Genomic DNA, 24,081 nt, shown 5'->3' with positions numbered 1-24,081 from the left:
TCATAGGCTACCAATTTGTAGCAGTGAGATGAGTGAATCTGGGGGCTCTAATGTACAGCGTGGTGGCTAGAGTTAATAATACTGTAATATATACATGAAAGTTGCAGAGAGAGTAGACCTTAAATCTTCTCACAACAACAACAAAATAGTAATTACGTGGGTGAAGGATGTGGTAACTACATTATTTTGTGATCTATACGTGCATCAGATCACACTGTACACCTCAAACTTACACAATGTTATCTGTCAGTTATATCTCAGTAAAGCCGAGAAAAAGGATTCCTCACGTTCTCTGTCTAAATAAAAGCTTTACTGAAGTATAATTCACATACCAGCTAATTCACCCATTTAAGGCATACAAGTCAATGTGCTTTGAGTGTCTTTATAGAGTTGTCACAATCAATTTTAGAGCATTTTCACTACCACCCCCCCAAAGGTCTTGCCTTTCAGCTGTCACCCCTCAATTCCCCCATCCCACCTAGTCATCCCCTAGGAGACGACTCATCCACTTTTTGTCTCTATAGATTTGTCTCTTCTGGATATTGTATATAAATAGAGTCCATCATACAATATGTGGCCTTTTGTGTCTGGTTCCTCTCACTTAGCAGAATACGTTCAAGGTGTGTCCATGCTGTAGCTGTGCCAGTGCCTTCATTCCCTTCTATGGCTGGATGACATTCTATTGTATGACTGTCCCCTATTTTGTTTATTTCTCAGTTGATAGTCGTGTGGGTTGTTCCTTATGTTCTTTTTAACACATTGAGGCCCAGCTCTCTATTTGAGATTGCCTTTCAATTTCCAACCACTTTTATCATTTTTATCACAGTCCCAAATGACTTCTTGGTTTGCTTGTGAACGTAATCCCTGCTCAGACATTACGTTCTGAATACCCATAATAAAATTAAAGGTTGGTTCTGTTAAAAAAAAAAAAAATTTCCGAGACCTGGCAGAAGAAAGGATTCAGCCCATACAGTTTCTCTTTCCTTCTGTGTAATTATTTAGGCTTTAATGATTCACTCGGTTTAGATGAGTGTTCAAACTGGCTGAGAATAAAATGAAGTTTTCCTCCGGGGAGAAGAATATTATGAGTGGGAAACAAAAATACCTTAGAATTTTAGCAGAGGAACACACCAGGCAAGCATGCTTTCTTTTTATGGGTCAGGTGGCACCAGTAACACCCTTATTTAACCCTTTCCTGTTGGGAGCTGATTTCTCCCAGGCGCGTTGTCTACCCAGGCCTGGTGTGCAGAGATGATGCCAGTTAGGCCCAGGTGGAACTCTTAAGTTTACTAGATCTCTCTGAAGTTTCTCTAAGTGGTTTTCAGTTTTGCTAGTGTCGAGTGTGAAAATGAGGTCAGATGGAGTAAATGGGATTTGGTGGGTTAAATTGCAGGCCAGGGTGCCAGGCACTGGAACTGTTCAGCTTTGAATCTCACGTACTCAGGTTTGAACCTCCTGTGTGCTGGTGCTGAGCAAAGTTTCGCCAGGATTTGCGTTACTGGGTTTTCTGGTGCTGCCTGGGGACCTTGTGTGTCCCTCCCTTAGATGCCTGCCCTGAAGAATTCTTCCTTGAAAATCTCAGTGGCTTGGTAATTATGCCTATCCCTCCTGACTGCTGGATAAATTCACTTCTGGGATTTGAGGATGCATTTAAGGAGGACAAAGGCAAGTTAGCAGAGGCTGTAATGTAACAAGAGGGGAGGCAAAAGCATAATGTATTTATACACCAAAATGATCACAAGATGAACATCAAAATTTAATTCAATTTCCTCTCATATATTTGAAAGTTGCTAAGAGGGTAGATCTTAAAAGTTCTCATAACAAGGGAAAAAAAAATGTGTGTGTGTATGTTGATGGATGTGAACCAGACTTACTGTGGTGGTCATTTTGCAGTATACACAAATGTCAACCATTATGCTGTACACCTGAAACTAATGTTATATGTCAATTGTAACTCAATTTTTAAAAATTTGAGATGAACTAATTTTAAAATGTCGTCTCTACTAAGGGGGCTCTTTGATTCTCTCCCTCCAACTTTGTGTGGAAATGGGAAAAACCTTAGGCTTTAGAATTAGTAGATCTTGTGGCCCTTGGGCACATCACTTCCCATCTCTGAGCTTATGTCATAAGGATGATACCTTCCAGCCTACAAGTGGGTTCATGTGAGATCAAATGGGATCACGTGTGCATAACACCCAGGACAGAGTAGATGCTCAACAGCAGCTACTTTTCAAGCTCTTCTCCCCCAAATGACTTTTTTTTTTTTAACCCTCATTCATACCCAGGTTTTTTGGGTTTTTTTTGCGGTACGTGGGCCTCCCACTGTTGTGGCCTCTCCCGTTGCGGAGCACAGGCTCCAGATGCGCAAGCTCAGTGGCCATGGCTCACGGGCCCAGCCACTCCGCGGCATGTGGGATCTTCCCGGACCGGGGCACGAACCCGTGTCCCCTGCATCGGCAGGCAGACTCTCAACCACTGCGCCACCAGGGAAGCCCCCATATCCAGGTTTTAAAAGGAACAGTTTGTAAGGAAGTCCTCTTCCCACAGGATGGTGCCACTACCTCTCTGTGCTTGAGGGAGACCATCTTTGTCTGCCTTGAGTACCTCGGGCCCGGCAAACATTTGATAGACTTTGCTAATGTTCGGATTTAATAAATCTCAAGAACAGTACAGCCTTTAAAATGAAGTCTGTTCTCCCAATGGGGGGTGGAAACTTTTGCAGTGATTATTGGTTTTCATTTACATCCTAATGTTTGAGGATGGGAGCCATAAACTGAAGAGCCAGAAGTAGATACCAGCAACTGAAAATACTGTATGAATGTCGTGAACATCCAAGTAGACGCTTTGTTTTTTCCTCCAGCGGCTTTCTTGGCAGAGAATTAAAAAGGAAAAGAAATGGCTGCATGATTTAAGAAAACACTGTGGTGTTTTGGTGATAATAACTTACATTTCTATAATGCTTTCCAGCTTACAGAATGCTTTCCCATTATTATTTCATTGAATTCTCACAAGTCCCAGAGGTAGGTAAGACAATACTATATTATGGTAAAGGAAATGCTGCCTCTACCACTTACCTACCATGTGGCTCTGTGGGTTATTTAAACGCTCTAAGCTTATTTTCCTAAGGCCTAAAATGGGAGTTGAATCATCCCTTTCTTTTAGGACCGCTGTACAGATTATATGAGCTAATGCATAAACAATACCAGCGACAGAGTAAGTGCTTAATAATTGGCAACTGTTACTACGTTCTTAGGTATAATAATCCTCACTTCACAGATGAGGAAACTAAAAGTGACCACCCATTTGCCGAAGATCACACCATTTGTAATTAGCAGAACTGGAATGCAAATCAGATTCTTCTGCCCTCAGCTTTAGTCCTCTTTCCATTACACCTTAGCTGAGATGTGCCATCAGGACTTTCAGTGCTTCTGCCAGCAAGGTCCCCCACAAGAATGAGCCTCTTACCAGTTTCTCTGATGCACTCATCTTTTCCACGTCTGCTTTTGTGTTCACAGAACATCATCAAGAAGGTGATCGGGCAGAAGTTTGTGTATAAATTCGTCTCTTTCCCGGAGATACTGAAAATGGACCCTCACGCGGTGGAGATCAGCCGGGAGAGCCTTTTGCTGCAGGACAGCGAGTGCAAGGTGCCCCCCGAGAGCCGCGAGGCCCACAGACACGGCCTGTCCGCCCTCAAGAGCGCCAGCCGCAACGAGTACATCCACTCGGGCCTGTACTCGTCCTTCACCATCAACTCCCTGCAGAACCCACCCGAGTCCCTCAAGGCCATCAAGACGGAGAAACTGGAGGAGCCTCCGGAAGACAGCCCTCCCGTGGAAGAAGTCAGGACTGTCATCAGGTTTGTGACCAACAAAACCGACAAGCACATCAGCAGGCCCGTGGTGTCCCTGCCCTCCACGTCGGAGGCCTTCCTGGCCTCGTCCGTCTCCGCCAAGATCTCCTCGTTAATGTTGCCAAACGCCGCCGCCAGCATCTCGTCTGCCTCACCCTCCTCCTCTCGGTCCCCGTCCCTGTCCCCGAACTCGCCCCTCCCCTCCGAACACAGGAGCCTCTTCCTGGAGGCCGCCTGCCATGACTCGGATTCCCTAGAGCCCTTGAACCTGTCATCGGGCTCCAAGACCAGGTCTCCATCTCTTCCCCCAAAGGCCAAAAAACCCAAAGGCTTGGAAATCTCCGCGCCCCCGCTGGTGCTCTCCGGCACCGATATCGGCTCCATCGCCCTCAACAGCCCGGCCCTTCCCTCGGGATCCCTCACCCCAGCCTTCTTCACCGCCCAGGTAAGAGCCGTCTCTGTCATCCTGGCCGCCCCCAGACTCAGTGGCTTAGCGGAAGGGAGGAAAGAGCAACCGAAGCAACTTCCTTCTGCCCCTCAAAGGATAATCCGAGGGTCCCTGTGGCAAAGTCACCGTGTCACTGTGCAGGGAAATTACTTTTCCATGCCCAGGTGGGAGCATACACAAGAGGAAAGGCTTAGGGTATTGGCTACAGTGGGATGCTTGATTGGTTTCTAGCTTTTAGGGGCTTAAAGCGATCGTAAGATGGAATACGCACACTGGCCGTCAAAGCAGATCCAAACAGTGATTTCCTAGGGAAAGCTGAGCAGGCCAGTGACGTTTCAGAAGGGCTTTATGAAAATGTTATGGGAGAATCTTCTCTGGGGGGCCCTTGATAAGTAGCCGTTTGTTTTCTGTTAATAAGAAAATAGATGCTAACCAGTACGGCCATTGCAGTCATCAGTGGGGAGCTGGGTTGTCCTGTAGTCTCTAATAAGAAATGCAGGGGCCACATCAAACGGTGAGAAAGAGAAGCTTCAGTAAAAAACAGTGCTAGTCTGAGAAAGCCCAGGTCCACAGCATAGGGGAGAGGAAAGCAAACTCGTGGAGCAGGAAAAGTCTTCGGTGCTACTAACTCCAACGTGAAGGCGGCCTTCTCCTCTAAATACGGTATTCAGATGCTCACCCTTGTCCAGCAGGCAGCTGCAGGGCAAACGCAGAGCAGGTACTGGTCAACCTACTTCTGCTTCCTCTGGAAAACTGGATGCGTTTCAGTGGCAGAGGTTAAGTGCATTGGCTTTGGGGTCACAGACCTGGATTCAGTCCCTGGCTGCACTGCTGGGTTGAAATGTGACTGCGGGTACTTGCTCTCTGAGCCAGTTTCCACATCTGTGCAATGGATTGTCGTGAGGATTAAAGGGGATAATGGCCGCGGGAAGAGAGCTGGCTACAACCGGCAGGTTTTAGTATCGTGTGACTTTGTGGCACCAGGGTGGGGTCATGCTTGAGGTGGGTAGGAGCTCTCTGTCCCCTGCCTCTGTACCCACCGCTGTAGGTGTCCTTGCTGTCACCATCACTAGTGGCAGCATAATTGAGCTCCTCATGTGTGCCAGGTACTGTTCTAAACACCGTCCATGCACCGTCTCAGTTATTTTTCATCACAGGCCCGTGACGGAGATACTATTATTGTCCCATTTTCCCAACAGAGGTAAATGAGGCACGGAGGTAAAGTAACTCATCCAAGGTCACACAGCTAATAGGCCACAGAGGTGAACTTGAACCCGGTTAGTCCGCTCCAGAAGCCATGCGCTTTAAGTAAAATGCTCTCGGCACGTGCACTGGGAAAATGCCCACTTGTCCCTGATCATGAGACGTCCGTGGAGTCTGCAGACAACTGAAAGCAGCTCTTGGGCATTTTCCTCTCCATGGCTTCTCCCCGATGATTGTGGCCCAGGGATTTCGTGTCGGCTCAGCTTGTGAGCTGGTGGTGACGGCAGGCTGCCACGGAGGGGAGGGCTGAGGGCTCGCGTGTGTGCGCTTACGTGGGGCATTTCCTGACCAAGCAGAACTGTCCAGTGACTAAGGACCGCTGAGTAAACGGCTCAGGCACAGCGGCTTCCGATGTCGCTCAGAGAAGTAACTAGAGAAGCGCGTCAGGGGGTGCAATCTGAGGATCTCCTCCCCGGCCTCCTCTGTGTTTCCAGCTGTGAGGTGTAGAGAGGCCTAGAGCCAGGCCAAGGCCAACTCTGATTTCGGTCCCTGCTTTCTCTGTGTATCACCGTCTCTGAACACGTGCCAGTCCTGTAGTTGCGTCGTGGGAGGAAAGCGGCTCGGGCGTGGGAGGAAAGCGGCTCGGGCTAGCCCTGTGGTTATGGGCCTGGACATAGTGAATTTAGGGAGGCTCCGGGCAGCAGGACTGAGGATGTGTGGCTGGGCCGAGGGGAGGGGGGACAGTGACACGAGTTAGGGACAGAGGGTGGATGTGGAGGAATGGATGCAAAGCTCAGGACTGGGAGACGGCGTCTACTAGAATGGCCTGCCAGCAGGGAGGGGGAAGCACGGGAAAGCCAGATGTTTAACAGAGGACCTGTGCCTTAGGGAGATGCACTGGCTGGTCCTCCCAGGCTGTGAGGGCGGGGCCTCGACCTGTGAACGAGCGCCATGACGTCCAAGATGTGGGAGGGCGCTTCCCGAAGGGAGAGAGAGGCACAGGGCAGGGTCTGGACTAGGACAGGAGAGGGGAAGTGTCAGCCTGGGCCTTGGATCAGGTGTGAGGGGGTGGTGTTGGGGGCTAGGTAGTGTCTGAAGCCATTCAGAGCTAAAGGAGTCAACGGCTGCCCTTGGGAAGATGGCGGAATCTCAGGACTTGAGATCCCCTCACCTTCTAGTGGGCTCAGCTCTGCACCTGGAGCGCCTGTGGCTGACAGGGAGGGAGAGGTGAGGCCAGGAGGGAGAAACCAGAGAGAGCAGAGGAAGGGCAGGACTCAGGGGTGGGGTGTTCCCCCAGGTGGGTTCTCTGAGAGCAGACAGGAGAGTCAAGTGGTTTTATCTCGACTTGACAAGCCTTGAGTCTTTTAGGATTTCGGGGAGGCCTCGAGTCAGTGTAGGATTTGGATTCTCAGAGAACAGGAGCTGTTTCAGGTGCCCCAGAAACTAACCCACCAGCCCCTGGTTCTCCCTCCAGTGCACAGTCAGAAATAGCATCAGCTTCCTCAGCAGTTCTCCTGAAGTCCACTGGGCCTCAAACTGAGGGGTGAGCCCATCTCCCTGAAATCGCCCCCAGGGGCGGGAGCGAAGGACTCCTGTTGGCCCCCAGGTCAACTCTGGGGGGGTTCCTCTACCCAAGGGAGCGTGGGGCGTTTCTCTCACAGGCAGCAGTGGCGCTTCACTCCGCGGCTCACTGGCTTCTCTCCTCCCTTAGCACTTTCTGTCGCAGAAACAGAGGTGTACAGCGTGTACGCAGAAACATTTGGTTACCTGTGGGGACCGCCTATCAACTTCCTTCGTGGCTAGCTTTAAAAGAGATAAAAGTGTGCTGTAATAATTTGATACCCTGAAAATGAAGTTCCCAAGAACTTGTATTTATTCCAAGAATGATTTATATTTTATTGATTCATTTATTCCAAGAATAATTCCCAGTTAGTTTCAGCTAGAAGCATGGCAGGAAGAAGGGTAGGATTAAGCATGTCTCAGCCTGCTTAGGGTCATGTGGTTACAGTGCCCTCCAAGGAGGGACCTCATTAAACCACATACCTCGTGTAGGCCCAAATTCAGATTTGAAATTTCAAGCTACAGCATGACAGGCATGAAAAAGCATCGGCGTCCTGCCACTCCCCCAACATCAAAACCACCACTCCCATCAAGAATACTTGTGGCACATCTGCTGGCACCCATACAAAATGCAGTTGAGATTAGCCTCATGAGTCTTTGAGAAACGATTACAAATGTAGACAGACACGATGATCACCACGAGGCAGCCCCAGCGTGGACTGTGAGAAACTGAGAAAATGAGAATACAAAAGCCAGCTGGCACCAAGGAGTGAGGTAGTTGGAGCTCAGCCACCGAGGTCATATTGGGCTGTTGCTAGAAAAACAAGAATGTTATCTCTGATGGCATGAGCTACAGAAATTGAGATGGGGGTGGGGGGAGGAGCCAGGATGTGAAACCCTCCTGGTTTCCAGCCAGGCACCATGGAAGCCCAGATGGTGCCAGCTGGAACTTCTGATTCTCTGTATCTTCTGCATCTGGGTGTCACCTGTCCCTCTTCCTTCCATTTGCCTCTTCTGTTAGGTCTCTCCCTCCTCCTGTCTTACCAATGTAAAGTTAGTTCAGAATCGGAGGTTGGCTCATTGCACGTCCCTCCATTTATGCCAAGGCCTCTGTTCATCTCACACGTGATGTCTAAGATGTTGAACTCAGATACGTGCGGGCACCAGGGCGTGAACTCACATCAGAGTCTGAGCATGCATGCCCCGGGCCGTTTTATTAGTAGCGAGACAGCTTGCTGAGGACTGAAATGCTAAAACCACCTTCCTGCATTTACTGATGGATGTGACAACCTTGAGCCCAGATCATAAGGTGGGAATTGGGAGTAAAATGGATGCGTGTGGTGAGGAGCGTGTGGGTAGACTGCCTCCTGGCTCAGCTCCGGAGTGGTTTCCATCTCATTGTCTCTTTTGCCACGATCACAAAAGGAAGTAAGTTTGTTTTTTTTTCCCTTCATCCCACTCCGTAACACTGCCCTAGCTCAGCCTGCAGCTTTCTCCATACTGGCCCTACAGAAGAAGGATGTCCTTTTAGGGGCTCTGTTCACTGGAGGATGTCATTGGTAGACTTTTGGGTGACTTGACACTCCAGCTGAAGGTTCTTGCTTCTCCCAGCTCTGGATTGCCTAAGATGAACAAAGTGTGATCGTCGCCCTCCCTCTTTCCACCCTGGGGCCCGTCTTTTCTGTAGATCCTTTGTGGATCTGCCGACTTCTCCCCAGTTCTACCCTTATACTATTTTTCCCCCTAACTCTTACCGTAGCTCCCCTGGACCAATAGGGAATTCTCCTCTTTGTCCTCTTTTCCTTCAGATCAGCACATTCAGTGCTACACAAACTTGTGTGTGACTCTACTTCTTTTTGGAAGTTCTTAAAACCATGTTTTTATTTGAATTCAGACAACTCTAGGAATTTCCAGAGGTTCACTGTCACCTTTTGAGGATTTTTTTTAACCACAAAATGGCACTGTCATGGATTCTGTTGGCATCCATGGGAGATTAAGATTAGAGATGTTTGTTGCTACAACCTGCCCAACCATCGGCTAGGCACCTGGAGATACAGAGGTGAGCAAGACAGACACAGTTCCTGTTCTCATGAGCTTACAAGCTCGCTGTCCAGTAGGTAAAGAATAAGGGCAATATATAACGTGGGGTGGTGTGAAATTATAGAGGGCCCTGGGAATTCACTGAGGAATTTAGACTTGTTTTGATGGGAAATTAATAGCTGCTGAAGGTGTAAGTCAAGGGAAACAAAAATTCCTGTTAGAATCTATCAACAAGTAATTATTTAGCATTATTTGCAAATCACAGGAAGGACACCAAAAGTACAAGTGCCTATTTTTATGACCTTAGGACCTAGCCATGACAAGGCATACACACGCACAAGATGGCACGCGGCAAGAGCCAGATACACAGTGCAGAGAAGTACCTTAGGAACAGAAGGGGGAAAGAACATGTAGTTCAATTCGACAAACCCAGACCGAGCACCTGTCACGTGTCACAGGCTTTGCTTGGAGTCGGGGGTGCAAACGTGAATTAGTCCCTGTTAGTTGGGAGGGAACTCGTAACTTAAGTTGGTTAATATAGTATCCCAGACACAGTACAAATGGAATTCTTAGGTATAAAAGGAATACTAAGGAAGAAGGTATTAACTTTCTTGGGGATGGGGAAGGGTGTTGAAAAGGTGTTCGGGGAAGGGGTGATCACACTTGGGCAGGGTGTTGAAGGATCAGCAGCAGTTTATCTGGCACATGGGGTGAACGAGGCAGAGGAACACCTTGAGCCAAAGCATAAAGATGTGCAAATAGCCTTGTGCATTAGGGCAGAACAGTAGTTCAGTAAGAGGGGAGGATACATTCCAAAGGTATAGGAAGTGGTGGAAGATGGAGCCTGAGTGACATAGTTGAGAATTGTGTTTTAGAAACCATCCTGATGACATGGATTAGGGAGGGGAGAGGCTGGAAGCAGTTAGGGTATGACTCTAAAATTCCAGGTGAAAGACAATGAGGACCTAAGGCTGTGACAGTGGCATGAGGCGAAAAGCGATGGTTCTGGGGGACACAGGGACTGCCACCAACAGGACTTGGTGATGGGTGTGGAGGTGCTAGGGGAGAGCCAGAAGTTGAGTATGAGTTTCACGGAAGGAAAGAAGCTCATGGGGAAAGGTTACGGGTCCGGTTTGGGCTGTGTTGAGTTTGAGGACCCTGAAGGACATTCAGGAGGAAACACCCAGCTGCAGTTAGGGCTAAGGTGAGAGTCTGGGGATGGTCAAGGGATGGTTAATAACTGCAGAAGCAGGTGCGATCACTTGTGGAACGGCTCTAGCCCAGGGGACCATGGGCTGAGTGGTCAGGACAGTTCTGGAATGAGTGCTCAAGAATGAGTAGGTTGGAATTGTGTAGTGCTCAGGACACTTCAACCAAAGCTGGGGGTGGGGGCATGCGCAGGGGGCGGCGGGGGGGGGGCTTTCACATGAAACTAGGCTATGGGGGAACCGAGAATTATGGCCAAGGAGGTTGTACTCTTTTTTTTCCCTGAAACTAAACACAGTGTCTTAAGGGGACTGATTCAGTGGCAGTGCTCAGAACAGATTGGAAGGGAGAGATCAGAGGCAGCTGGGCTGCTTTAGGTGGCAGTTGCTGAGTGCCACCTAAGTTGATAGGGGCTTGGATGCAGCAAGACTGGAAATGAGGGGGTAAACCGGAGAGTCAGTTCCAGGAAGTGTCTACAGGCCATGCCCAGAGGGTGTGGCAGGGGGTGAGGGGAAGGCATTTTTGCGCCTCCGTGACTGGATGCAGGGTCGTAGACGGGGCTGTGAGTACAGGGATAGTGTCTTGTTTTACCATTGTTCCTCTGGCGCCGCCTGATACATACCGTGTACTCGGTCAGTATTTGTCGAGTGGGTACATGGTGCTCCTTTGATAGAAAGGGATGTGTCCTAAACACTGGATTTGCAGAGGAGGTGGTGAGTTTGTGCCGTCTGGTTGAGGGGAAATCAGGAATCTCCTTGGAGGAGGTGGAGGGCATTTTGATGATCAGAGGGCATGATCCAGGAGGAGGGCACTCAAGAGGGGTGTGTCTGGACAATGTTCGCTCACCAGGTTTAGCTCAAATATGAGGGCTTTCTAGAAGATTCAGTATTAAGTGTAAGAAGAACTGAGTGGGGAGGATGAAACGAGGTCCTGAGAGGAGTCTTTCCCCTTGAAAATGAACACCCATTGCCTTTAGGCCCTAGGGCATCCCCTTCCCTGGCAGGTGCCAGGATCAATAAGTCCCTATCTGCCATTCAGAAGAGCTCATTTGCTAAGACATTCTTCAGTGAAGGAAGAGGAAGCGTGCGTTTTGCTGGTGGCTTCTTTCTTTAGCCTCTACCTCGGGCTCAGCTTACTCTCCATGACTCAAGGTGCTTGTGGAGAGAGGCTGTGAAAGCTCACATGATACCAGAGATAACCCAGGCCAGGCTTTATAGGAATTTTCCCTAAAAGAGCAACCAACCAGTTTTTTTCTCTACGGCCACAGGATCTTCAGGCAGAACAGGGATGGGAGGGAGAGGAGTGAATTAAGTCATTTTACAGTATTTATTTGCATGTATTATAGAAGACATTTCGAATGTATTTAACATGAGAAACAGAAGGCTACTGTATTCTGAGTATATCCTGTATCCCTTAGAAACAAATATGCAAAACATCTCAAATTCAGACATGGGTATGAATTTTAGACTATGAAAATATATTCTACACCTCATATGTTGCTCAGAGGATTAAAAAGAAATGGATATATATTTATGGCCATGGATGAGAGAAAGGGAGCTAGCTGTGTTTTGTAGTTTAGCAGATTCACTGTCTCTTTAGAGCTGTGAGACTTTCATTGGTAGGTAAACTAGGAGGCCCTGAACACATTGGTTAGTAAATGTTAATGTGGCTTACTGTGGTTGGGACCTGGCTTCAGAGTAACATGCAAATACTAGTTCTCAGATCACCTGAGCTGTGGACTTGACCCTAACATGACTGAGAGGAACCTTAAAGCACCAGCTGACTAGGTTGGTTTGTCTGTTTCAGAACATTAAGTACTTTTCCATATACAGTTGAGGATTTCTCCCATGAATAGGTGACATGCAGTTCATCAAGTACACTTTTAATTAATTACTAATGATAACAGTCCTGAACACTTACTGAGCATTTGCTCCAGGCACATATTAAGAGCTTTACATAGATCATTTATTCTTCCTAACAATCCTGTAATGTAAAAAAAAGTAGGCATTTTTCTCCCTGTCTTGCAGATTAGGAAACTGAGGCATAGAAAGGTTACCTGGCTAGTAAGTAGTGGTTCTGAGATTGGAACCCTGGCAGAGCCCATGCGGAGCCACTAAGCCCTGAACCGTTAGGCCAGATGGCCTGGCAGGTTTGTGAAATTGCCTTGAATTAGAACAAATGGGAAACTTATCCAAAACAAGTGTTTATCCTAGTAACCTCATAGGTCATTCAATATGTAGGAAATGCTGTAGAACCAAAGACTCAAATAATTTGAGTCTTTTCAGCAGCTTGTTTGAGAACCTTTGGATGTTTGTCTCCTTTCCACTGAACAGAGCAGACCTTTCAACTTAGGTTTAAGCTAAATGTTCTGGATAATAAACGAAGCTGTTAAGGCCAATTCTAGGAAAAAAGAACACTTCAGCATCTAGCATGATGCAATCTGAAATGCTGGCGCCCTTGCTGTCGTTCTTCCTACACAGAGCACCTTACTGACATCACAAAACCACCGAGGGGCCCCTCCTAGTCAGCAAAGGTACAAAACCACCCTGGCCAGGGCGCTTGGCTCCGCTGAGAATAAAAGCTATGCAGACTTGCCAGCTGGGGCGGTAAGTGTTGTTTCTTCCGCACTCTGGCTGGCTTGCAGGCCAGGACTCCTGCTGCGTGTATGCTAGCAAATGCAATCCTTGGCACTCTCCCAGGAAACCCAGAGTTCTGGCTTTATACCCAATCTGACAAGAAAGGATTCCCCCCCCCCCACCTCCAAACCATTGCCAGGGAGATGAATTCTCATGAACCCCATATCCGGAGTGAAATCTGGAAAACCCAGTTCAGAGCTTTTGATGAAGCTGCTACAGGATATTTTAGCAGCAGATCCTGAAGTATTAAAGGGCTGTTGATAGGGAAAGTGAAGCTTGGGAGGCCCTTTAAAAAATGTGTGTGTGTGTGTGTGTAGCCAAAGGAATGGATGTGCACTGTAGAAAAATAAGAAAATATAGATAAGAAAAAATAAAGCCCTTTCATGGGATCCCATTTACTTGTACAATAAATCTTGTTTAATGCGTGAGGAGGAGCAGATTGAAGAGCACCTGGACAAAAGTTGCTAGGAACTTGAGTTTTCTACTAGAATGCTTAAGGAAGGTAACGTTCCCATACTTCCTTCCTTTATGAAATTGCTCGTACAGTTAGCATTGAAATGAATTAAGCTGCAGAGCCCGGCAGAAATAACAAAGTTGTCAGATTTTCCTAAAATGGTGAAGCTTGTTTCTTGGTTTGTGGCTAATGCCCCTGGCCACACTACTGACCACAGCTGGAGTCAGGTGATACCTGTATCAAAAACTGTGTGTGTGCTTCTTTCCCAGACACCAAATGGATTGCTTCTGACCCCGAGCCCACTGCTGTCCAGCATACATTTCTGGAGCAGCCTTAGTCCAGTTGCTCCACTGAGTCCTGCCCGGCTGCAAGGGCCAAACACGCTGTTCCAGGTGAGCATTTGGAAACAAACTTTTAAATGTGGAATTTCTAAGGGATGTGTTTCCCCAGTAAATCCTGCAAGGTAATATTTTCACTAAATGTAGGGCGGAGCTCACTGTTTAAGTTTCCAAAAGGAATTCATGTTCACGTGGCTGCAAAAGGCTGTCTTCAGAGGCACTGAACTCCACTGTATTTTCACTGAGGTGGAGTTCTCATGTCAGATACCCATAAATAGAACAGTTAGTTCTTGAAGTGTTTTGGATATTTTCACTGACTATGAAAACTGGAAATTTATTAAGGAAAAAAGATTTTTAATTGTATTTTATAAAATCTCATAAAAGACTAATACTAATAAATACAAATAAAAATATACAAATAAATACTAATCTATTAGTCAACATAGTGACATCACAAAATAAATTGAAAAATAGTGAACAGCTTCTCCAAACTGTAATAGAAAAGTTACCTGCATAATTCTATGAATCAGAATCAAGTTCTTGTTCCAAAAAAAAAAAAAAAAAAAAAAAAAAAGCTTCCAGGTTATTTGGTTAAAAATGCATTAAGCCTCCGCTGTTTTATCTTGTAAAACTCCCTGTACTAGGTAAGCACATTCGTTAGTCATTCCCACACTAGAATCCTGCAGTAGCATCACTTGCTATTGTGTGGAAATCAGTATTTCCTCTTGGAGACCCAAAGATTACTCACTGACCAAGATGTCACTGTTTGAATATGTGAATGTAGTATAGGAGGGATCCTAGGGACAGGATGAAGCGAAAATGGATAAAGTACAAGCCCCCTCTTGACCTGATTCTAGCCTGGTCTGTCTCATTCACCCTGCATCCCACGTCTGCCCCCACCCCCCAACATGGCTTACCCCAAGTTAGTTGTGGTTCTTTTGCTCTCGTTGCATCTAGCGCTTGCCACTTTGTATTCATCTCGCAATCTCCCCACTAAACTGTGGGCCCTCAAGAGGCCATCTTGTTTGCTGTGGTGTGCGCCTGGCATCTAGCACATTTCTTGGCACACAGTAAGTATCACTGGCTGACTAAGGAATGGATGCCTCAGAATTCATCAAGAGATGTCTAAGAAAGTCAAGTGTTAAAAAGATCAGGCCTCCAGTGCTTTTCTGAGTTGTTCATTTTGCTTGTCAAGTTTAATATCTACTTCTGTGCCATGGGCTGTACATGCTGATATTTAGGGTCTCATTGGGAGAAGGGTGGAGCTAAAGAGGTTTTGATTACTATCTTGCTTCTCTGGTTTCCTAACAGGGTTGAGGTAGGGTGTCATGATGTGACTATATCCCTGGAGTAATCAGGTTTCTCTTCCTGGCCCTTCTTCTCATCACAAGAAATTGAGGAAATGGTCATGCACAGCCAGTGTGGTGATTCTTAGCCATTTTAACTCAGGCAAGGAAACAAAAACTAGAAATAGTGAGCAAAAACCAGTGAGCAAGTGCAGTATTAGGCAAGTTTTAGATTAGTAACCTTTTGGTGGGGGAACTAACACCTTATTTCCTGGAAGTCTCCAGATGGGAGCAGCAGAGAGCTCCCGAGTAGAGCAGAAAGTAGTTGTATGGTGCATACGTACAGCCAGCTCCATGGCGGTAGGGACTGTAATACTACTCTAATCCTAGAACCTAACACAGGGCCTCTCTAGGCTTCCCTAGGTACTTGTGAATAATGAACGGACTCTTACTTCCCTCCTTACTGGGAATTCTGCCACCTGACTGGTGCAGGGCTTGGTGACCTCCGAAGGAAGCCATGGAGAACTACTGGTTGGGAGTTCTTTGAGATCTCTTGCCTTAGACACTAAACCTTTTCCAGCCCGTTACTCCCAACAGGAACAGTGGTTCGTGTCCATAGTGATTCTACACATTAGTAAGGTATCAGGAGCTCTGGGAATTGAGAGAGAGGCATATCCCTCCTCTTCAGTCACTACTGTAGACCAGTGGTTCTCAAAGTTAACATGCAACAGAATCAGCTGGAGGGTGTGTTAAAATGCAGTTTGCTGAGCCCCACCCCCCATTTCTGATTCAGAAGGCCTAGGATGGGGCCTGATAAAAACATTCTTTCAAGTTCCTAGTGATGCTGCTGCTCCAGGAACCACACTTTGAGAACCACTGAGGACCAGTGGTTCTTAATTGACATTTAGAATTCTGCAGAAGAAATGCTGCATTTAAAGGCTACCTGCTCAGAATTTTGATTTCACAAACTGGACCTGTCCTCTTCTCCTGGAACCATGCAAAACAATTCCTGAAAAGCAAAGTGCAACCAGGTTTGGATGGCTGACAGGTCGCATGGCCTTGGGCCCTCTTTTTGGGATTGGGATCCATGAGACTAAGGAAAAACAATTTTGTACCTTTTAAAGTATTATTACCCTTCCTATGATATGGTGAAAGCTGAAATTAGCAGTTTTGAAAATGGTAAACAACATGGTAAGAAGAAGAAGAAGAATTTAATTTTTAATAATTAGACATTTCAAATGATGGGTTTCAGAATTCAGATTACTATCAACAGTATACCCCTTTTTAAACTAATGAAAATAAGTTTCTTTAAAAATAGCAAGCCTCTATCACATATGCTATGTGAATGTGTTAGAGGAGGAAACAAATTAGACTTGGCCTATAGTAAGTTTTAAATGATGCTGGCAGATTTCCTGCTATGATGATTAGAAAAGATCAGAATCCTTAGGGTAACAGTTAACAGAGCTGAGGGGTTTTGGCACAGAAGGTCCCCTGATATTACTATAGTAATTGAGAGCAGATACTGAAAATTTTAAGGGAAGGAGAGTGAAGATATATTACCCTTTCTAGAAGAGGTATGCTTTGGAATCTAGACACGTTTTAGTGAAGAGAGAGATGCCAAAGACATTGTGCTAAATCTAAATATACAACCTTGATTTATAAATAGAGATGGGTTACAACTGGACTGTTTAGCATTTTAAGCTTGTCTTTAGGATGTCTGTTCCACTTCTGAAACAGATTTTGATCAGATTTGGAATACACCTAGTCGGTACAGCTATATCTTGAAACAAGGTAATTTTCAATTGAGAATGTTTTCTGTAATTTTTAATTCAACAAATCTAACCCAGCAAATATTTGCAATGCTCTGAGGCAGGGACTGTGGGGATATACAATATGTGAATAATAGATGTGTAAACAAAGTGCTACAGGAACCCAATAGGAGTAGCTCTTTCCAGCTGGGGACTGGACAGAAGCTCCAAGGCAGAAGTGTCACCTGAGCTAGGAAGAAGGGACAGGATTTTGGCAAAGTATATTCTAAATGAATAGATCTGTATCATTTGGATATGAAAGTACATAGTCTGTTCTGGAAGGAACTGGGTGATAGGAGACTGGTTGGAAAAGCAGCTGTGGGATTTGAATAGTATACCAAGGAGTTGTTAAGTGATAACCATGGAAGGCTTTTTAAGCTGGAAATAGCATAACATCTCTATTTTAGAAAGATAGCGCTGATATCACAGTGTGGAGAAAGGACAGAAGAGAAAGCGTAAGGGGCAGGAAAACATGAGGAAATTTATACTATTCCAAATTCTGAGGGAAGAATCATTTTAGATAAGAACAGTTGAAAACAGTAGTATATTTAGAAGACATTCCAGAGGTAAAATTGAGAGGATGACTTAGTTGAGTGTAAGAAGTAGGTAGTGAAAATTAGGAAGAGGCAAGGATTACTCAGTGATTAGAAGACTGGGAATGCTATTGATAACAATAGTTACCATTTTTTTGAGGGCTGCTGTATACCATTGTTCTAAGCACACTTTTTCATGGCTTTTTATTTAATAGTCCCAGTAGTTCTATTTGAAAATATAACCAATTTCACGAGAAAAAGAAAAGATAACTAAGGCCCAGAGATGTTGCTCAACTTACCCAAGATCACATGTTAATAAGTGGCAGAGCCCTGATTCATGTTTAGGGTTGAGCTCCTTACCACTACTCTTCTTGACGTAAGAGTGAGTGGGGAAGAGGCATTGGTGGGGATATCTAACTGACATCAGGAAATGTTTGTTGAGTCCAGTATAGGAGGAAGGAAGGCTGAGGACAAAAGCTGGGGAATGCTGTAATTTAAGAAAAGGGACTGTGTGTGGATGATTTGGGGGGGTGGGGCAATAAAGAGGACTATGAAATATGTCAGAAAAGCCAGGCTAACCAAGGAGAAACTATGACAACTGAGTGTATAGAAATAAAGAGCACAGGACAGAAATCAGTAACAAAACCAAAAGCTGATTCTTTTGAAAATACCAATAAGATGGACAAAAACTGAGAGAAGATGTAAATAAACTCAAAGAATGAAAATTCAAAATCTGTTCTTCCAATGTTCATTCTTAATCAATGGGAATAGTGGTTAGGAGCACACCTTAAATAAAAAGAGTATAAGCTAAATGCAAATAGACTTGATAACCCAGCTGAAACGGAGAAAATTCTATGTAACATTAAAATTCCAAGTGTCAGGGCTTCCCTGGTGGCGCAGTGGTTGAGAGTCCGCCTGCCGATGCAGGGGACACGGGTTCGTGCCCCGGTCCGGGAGGATCCCGCATGCCGCGTAGTGGCTGGGCCTGTGAGCCATGGCCGCTAAGCCTGTGCGTCCGGAGCCTGTGCTCCGCAACGGGAGAGGCCCACAGCAGTGAGAGGCCCGCGTACCGCAAAAAAAAAAAAAAAAAAAAAAAAAAAAAAAATTCCAAGTGTCAGGAAAGATACAAAAACCTTGAATATAACCATTAAAGAAACTGGAATAGTAATTAAAGAGCACCATCCCCCAACCCCTGACAAAAATAAGTTGGGCAGTTTGGTACAGAAAGCACAGTATCCTTCAGTCAGAGTTTAAACTTGGCTTTACTGCTTCTAAGCTATGACCTTCAGCCAATCAGAACTTAACTAAAATCCGTTTTTTTCATCCATAAAATGGGGATAACCGAACTTTTATAGGCTCTAGATATCAAATGAAATGACAGCCACTGATAAACTGTAAGGGACTAGACACACAACAATTACTGAAATAGCCTGAAAACTGCAAAAATATATTTACTTGTTCTACAAATATTGTACTTCTAACAAACACATGCCTGGCTCTGTAGTTTGATACTTACTGATGAAGTGAAGTGTAACATTTAGCTTATCTAGACTAAATAGGAATTAAACTAGAAGACAGCCCAGGAGAGGAGCATTGTGACACATATCGTCCTGGACAATGAAAACCTAGTTTCCAACAGTTTTAAAAGGTCTTTAATTATTTCATTAAAATTAAATGGGAGTATAGCTGCTGTATTTTAGACCTGAAAGGTATCAAATCATACCTTTGTCCTATTTATCATCCTAGTTACCAACAAGACAGAAATTAACTTTAGTCCTTAAGTTCTGGCACTTATGGGTGATCTCTCTACTCAGTTTGATATTGTTTATCATTTTAATTAGAAATAGTACTTAAAAGATTTAGAAAATAATCTTTAAAGATAAGAACCTTCCTCATTTTTAACAGTTACCGAGAAGCATCATTGTAGTACTCTGGAAAACTGACAGCCAATTTCAAAATACAGTATGAGAAGTTACTGATTTACATGCAAAGAGGCAGTTTCCTGGTTTTCAAAATTAATTTTTCTTAATATTTAAAGCAAATTATCATTCTGAATAGATTGGAATCTTTTAGAAATAGTATTAGAACATACTTTAGCAACATATAAAGTATATATTTTTTTCTAGTAGCCTAGGCACATAAAATAATTAGGGACATTTTCTAAGCCTTAGCCTCTGTTTGCTGTATGTAACCTTGATTTCATTGTCATCTTCCAATCACACATTCTGTAAAATAATTGGCAACTGACCTCTGTCAATCACAGGGGTGATGAGAGAACTGATCCACTGTGGTCTGTCTAGGAATGTAAAGAACTCAGGTCGTCCCGATGGATTTGCAATAACTATTTTAAAAAATCTTTTGTCCACTACAGTTCCCTACACTGCTTAATGGCCACATGCCAGTGCCAATCCCCAGTCTGGACAGAGCTGCTTCTCCAGTACTGCTTTCTTCGAACTCTCAGAAATCCTGATGACATCTGGCCACAATTAAAGACTCATTAACTGATGAAACAATTTGTCCCCATGGGCTAGTTTACCTGTGTCGTGAGAAGGACGTTGTGAAACCCGTCTGTTAATTTGGTTTGCACTTTTCATAACATGGATGGTCTAGATTTATGTTACCATTTTAAAAACTTTTTTATATTCAAGTATATATGAAAATCTGTTTTGCATTAAGTGATTTTACTGTTTTTGTTTTTTATATCTTCTTAGCTCTTAAGTGTTGAACACTGTTGACAGTGAAGAACTTTTCTTAATGGTTTTCAATGTAACTAATAAGGATGTGAAGCTTTTTTCCTCTTTAATTCTGCATATGCTGAACTGTGCTTATATACACTATAACCAGCTGTGCCTTCCTTTGCATTTAGTTTAATGTAAATGATTTATATATTTTTTAGTATTAAGAGAAATTGTTTGAAAGACAAAAATTAGTATTGAACAGCTCTCTAGTGGAATTTCATTATTTTTCACAAGCAGGCAATATGAAAGCAGATTCATATTACTTCTTTTTTGCTTTCAACTGTATGAGAATTGCCTTAGAACCTCTTTTGAACTGAAATTCAGTGAATATAACGTCCAAGTAATGTTTTTATAAGAAAAAACTAAGCCATATTTAGACAATAAACTTTCATAAAAGAAAACATTCTAAAGTGCATTTTTTGAGAAATGAAGGTTGAAAGGCTAGCTTCCTGTTTACAATCTTTTAGACTCCTTCCAAACAAAAACCTGAGATGGAAAAGCTATAAAGTTCACTCTATACATGCCCCTGGAATATTTCCTAGTTTAGCACATTCTTGTTTAAAAAAATTAACCTGATTCTCCCAGTTTTCCATAGAGAATCATACCTCTCTGATGCATTTACTGTATCATTATGTTAGGGTTTCTCTAAACCCCAGAAACTGTAATTAACATTTAAAAATCCTATGCTTTGGAAGAGGTTCACAGACTGGTGATGAATACAAATAACAAAGAAACAATTTTGTAGAAGCAATTTTGTAACACCAGATGTCTTCATGTGTATAGGTATAGCCTTGCTTGTGGAAATTAAGAGGTGTCGGATACACTGCTTTATGTATTACTGTTTATGGTGAGAATGAAGGAAAACTGATAAAAGAAATATAAAATTCTTCAGGAGCCTCATCACTGTGGAACTGAACTGATTATTTAACAGTTTGGAATATTCAGCAGTAAATTCTTCTGTGCAGTGTAGTTTAGAGCAGTGATAATAGAAACATATTTTCTGTTCCTTCAAAAAATCACCAGGCACTAGTCTACAGTGCCACTCTGTATATGAAGTAGTAAAGTTCTAATGTAAGATAAAAGAACTGGAAAGTGCCCAGTGCTTCCAATTCAAGATTAAGTTAATTACCATCCTTAACTATAACAGAAACCAATTTGAAATGTGGCTAAATAATTCATTGATCCAAATGAGGCATTAAATGGCAGGGATTATGAGAAAGGGTAAAAAAATAAAGGTTGCCAAAACAAATATTTCTTGAATTTTTAGGAAATCTAAAATTTTGTTTTGACACTTACAAAGTGAGATTTTCAATTGGAATTGAGCATCTCTGTGTTTGGGGATGTATGCCCTTATCTGGGGGAAAAAATCCAAACACTCCAATATGCATCTTTGAATATAAAATAATGGGCCTGGCTCCAAAAATCTCCAAATAGACACTACTGTCACTCCCTTACAGGCTAAGGATAATTCTGTACATTTAAAATAAAAGAGCTGGTCCAGGGGACTGGTATTCACCAAACATAAAATGTTAGAAGAAGCCTTTGAGAATGCATCCAACCACCATTTCCAGGTAAGGACAGCTGCACAGAAGTGGGAGTTGCCTAAGGCTACGTAGTTCATTAAAGGTAGAACAATGATTGGTGCTCAGTCCAGTTCTAGTTCCCCATGCCTGGCTATAGGTAACTACTGGTCCAAAACTGTATGTTAGGTAGAAAAAAAAAAAAAAAGAGCATTAAAAAAAAACACCCTGTTTTGTCAGATAAGAGCACACCTCAAATTCAAGATTCTTACAGAGAAACTAAGTCAATGTGCAAAAACCTCAACCAAAAATATTATTTTAAATGTAAATGTTGAATGTAAATCTGATTCTTGTACTCCCTTCCTCCAAATACTATGATTAACATACACTCTAGCTCCACTTATTAGAAATGGAAAAATACAATAATTTTTGATGGATCAAAAAACTCACTATAACACAAATAGAGAAATGGAGGTATTGAAGTATAACACTTACAGCTCTGACTCATTCTGTGTGTTGGGTTTGTTTGTTTGTTTTTTTAAACAATTATTTTAGTCAGAAAATAGGTTTCAAAAAACATAAGAAATAACTTTGTTTCCCCCTTTTTATATGTTTGCTTGATCAGTGTTAAAATGCTGTGTATGGTAAACTTTTATAGAACTATAACCTAAACGTTGGTCTCTTTGTACACATCTTTTCTATGACTGCAAATCTTCATTCAACTTTCATATATGTATCATTTTTACTGTTATTTTTGTTCAATAAATACTTTGTGATAAAAGGTGTGAAGAGGCAAGTGGATTGGTTTACTTCCATTTACTTGGGATGATCCAAATCCCACCATTCTATAGGGTGTAAGTTGGAAAATGAATTGTTATCTAGCAAAATATTGCACATCGAGACACACTATGTATATATAAATCTTATTTAAACACAGATATTTAAGGAAACAAATATACTTATTGAGGTTGAGTTGGGTGGAAGGGAATGGATTTGAAAAGTGGTCCTGTGATCTCTTAAATACGAATTTCTATCTGTACAGAAGTCATTCTGTACTGAGATAGGGAGGTAAGGAGAATGGGAAAAACGAAATTACCATTTATTCTTTTAGCTACAAATAATATCAAGAAATTAAAGCCATCCCACGTTCATGGATTAGAGCACTTAATATTGTTAAGATCACAATACTACCGAGAGTGATCTACCAATTCAATGCAATTCCTGTCACAATCCCAAAGGAACTTATTTTCCCCAGAAATAGAAAATCCCATCCTAAAATTTACATGGAATTTCAAGGAACCTTGAATATACAAAACAATCTTGAAAAAGGAAAACAAAGGTGGAGGACTTACACTTCTTGATTTCAAAACTTATAAAGCTACAATTAATTAAAACATTGCGGTACTGGCAGAAGGACAGAGATGTAGACTGAGAGAACAGAATTGAGAGCCCTGAAATAAACCCTCATACCTATGGTCAACTAATTTTCAACATGGATGCCAAGACCATCCAGTGGGAAAGAGACAGTTCTTTCAACAAGTAGGGCTAGGAAAACTACATACTCATATGCAAAAGAATAAGGTTAGACATTCACTTTACACCACAGACAAAAATTAATTCAAAATGGATCAAGGCCCTAAATGTAAGTGCTAAAACTAAAACTCTTAAAATGGGGGAAAATATTCATGTTCTTGGATTTGGCAATACCAACTTAAATATGCCACCAACACCAGAGGCAACAAAAGAAAAAATAAACTGGACTTCATTAAAATTAAAAACATCTGTGTATATCAATAGGACATCATCAAGAAAGTGAACACAACCCACAGGAGAAAATAATTACAACTCATATACCTCATAAGGGTCTAATCTAGAATATATAAAGAACTCCTACAACTCAACAACAAAAAGACATCCAACCAAATTTTAAAAAGGGCAAAGGACTTGAACAGACATTTCTCTAAAGCAGATATACAAATGGCCAGTAAACACATGAAAAGCTCCTTAACACCCAGTCATTAGGAAAATGCAAATCAAAACCACAATGAGACACCACTTCACAGCTATTAGAATGAATATAATGGGAGAAAATTTAAAAAGCAAGGACGAGGAGAAACTGGACCTCATATATTACTACTGAGAATGTAAAATGGTACGGTCACTGTAGAAAAGTTTGGCGGTTCCTCCAAAAGTTAAACATAAAATTACTAACTAACCCAACAATTCCACTCCTAGGTATATAAAACCCAAAGAATTGAAAACAAGGGTTCAAACAGATGCTTGTATACCAGTGTTCATAGTGACATTATTTACAACAGCCAAAAATGGAAAAAACAGTGTCTATCAACAGATGAGTGGATAAGCAAATGTTGTATAGTCGTACAACGTTGTTCAGGCATGAAAACAAATGAAGTTCTGACACATGCTACAACATGGATGAACCTTGAAAACATCATGC

At 43.2% G+C, this 24,081-nt stretch overlaps 1 protein-coding gene across 4 annotated transcripts in view; it reads left to right on the top strand.

Annotated features, from left to right (window-relative positions):
• Positions 1 to 20,499, top strand: part of ELK3 (ETS transcription factor ELK3) — a 66,872-nt gene extending 46,373 nt beyond the window's left edge. Inside the window, exons 2-5 of one of the 4 annotated variants that reach the window (XM_065887178.1) lie at positions 3,516 to 3,859; positions 4,067 to 4,298; positions 13,670 to 13,792; positions 19,737 to 19,835. In XM_065887178.1, coding sequence (XP_065743250.1) covers positions 3,516 to 3,859; positions 4,067 to 4,298; positions 13,670 to 13,792; positions 19,737 to 19,835 — 798 coding nt within the window. Of the gene's footprint in view, positions 1 to 3,515; positions 4,299 to 13,669; positions 13,793 to 19,736 lie in introns of all 4 variants that reach the window. The other 3 variants (XM_065887176.1, XM_065887179.1, XM_065887177.1) reach the window with 3 other exon arrangements.
• Positions 20,500 to 24,081: the final 3,582 nt, after the last annotated feature.

This window comes from Phocoena phocoena, chromosome 11 (assembly GCF_963924675.1).
Source record: "Phocoena phocoena chromosome 11, mPhoPho1.1, whole genome shotgun sequence".
Classification (NCBI taxonomy): Eukaryota; Metazoa; Chordata; class Mammalia; order Artiodactyla; family Phocoenidae; genus Phocoena; species Phocoena phocoena.
Note: the sequence above shows the minus strand (reverse complement) of the source record. Positions and strands in the feature narration are given on the sequence as shown.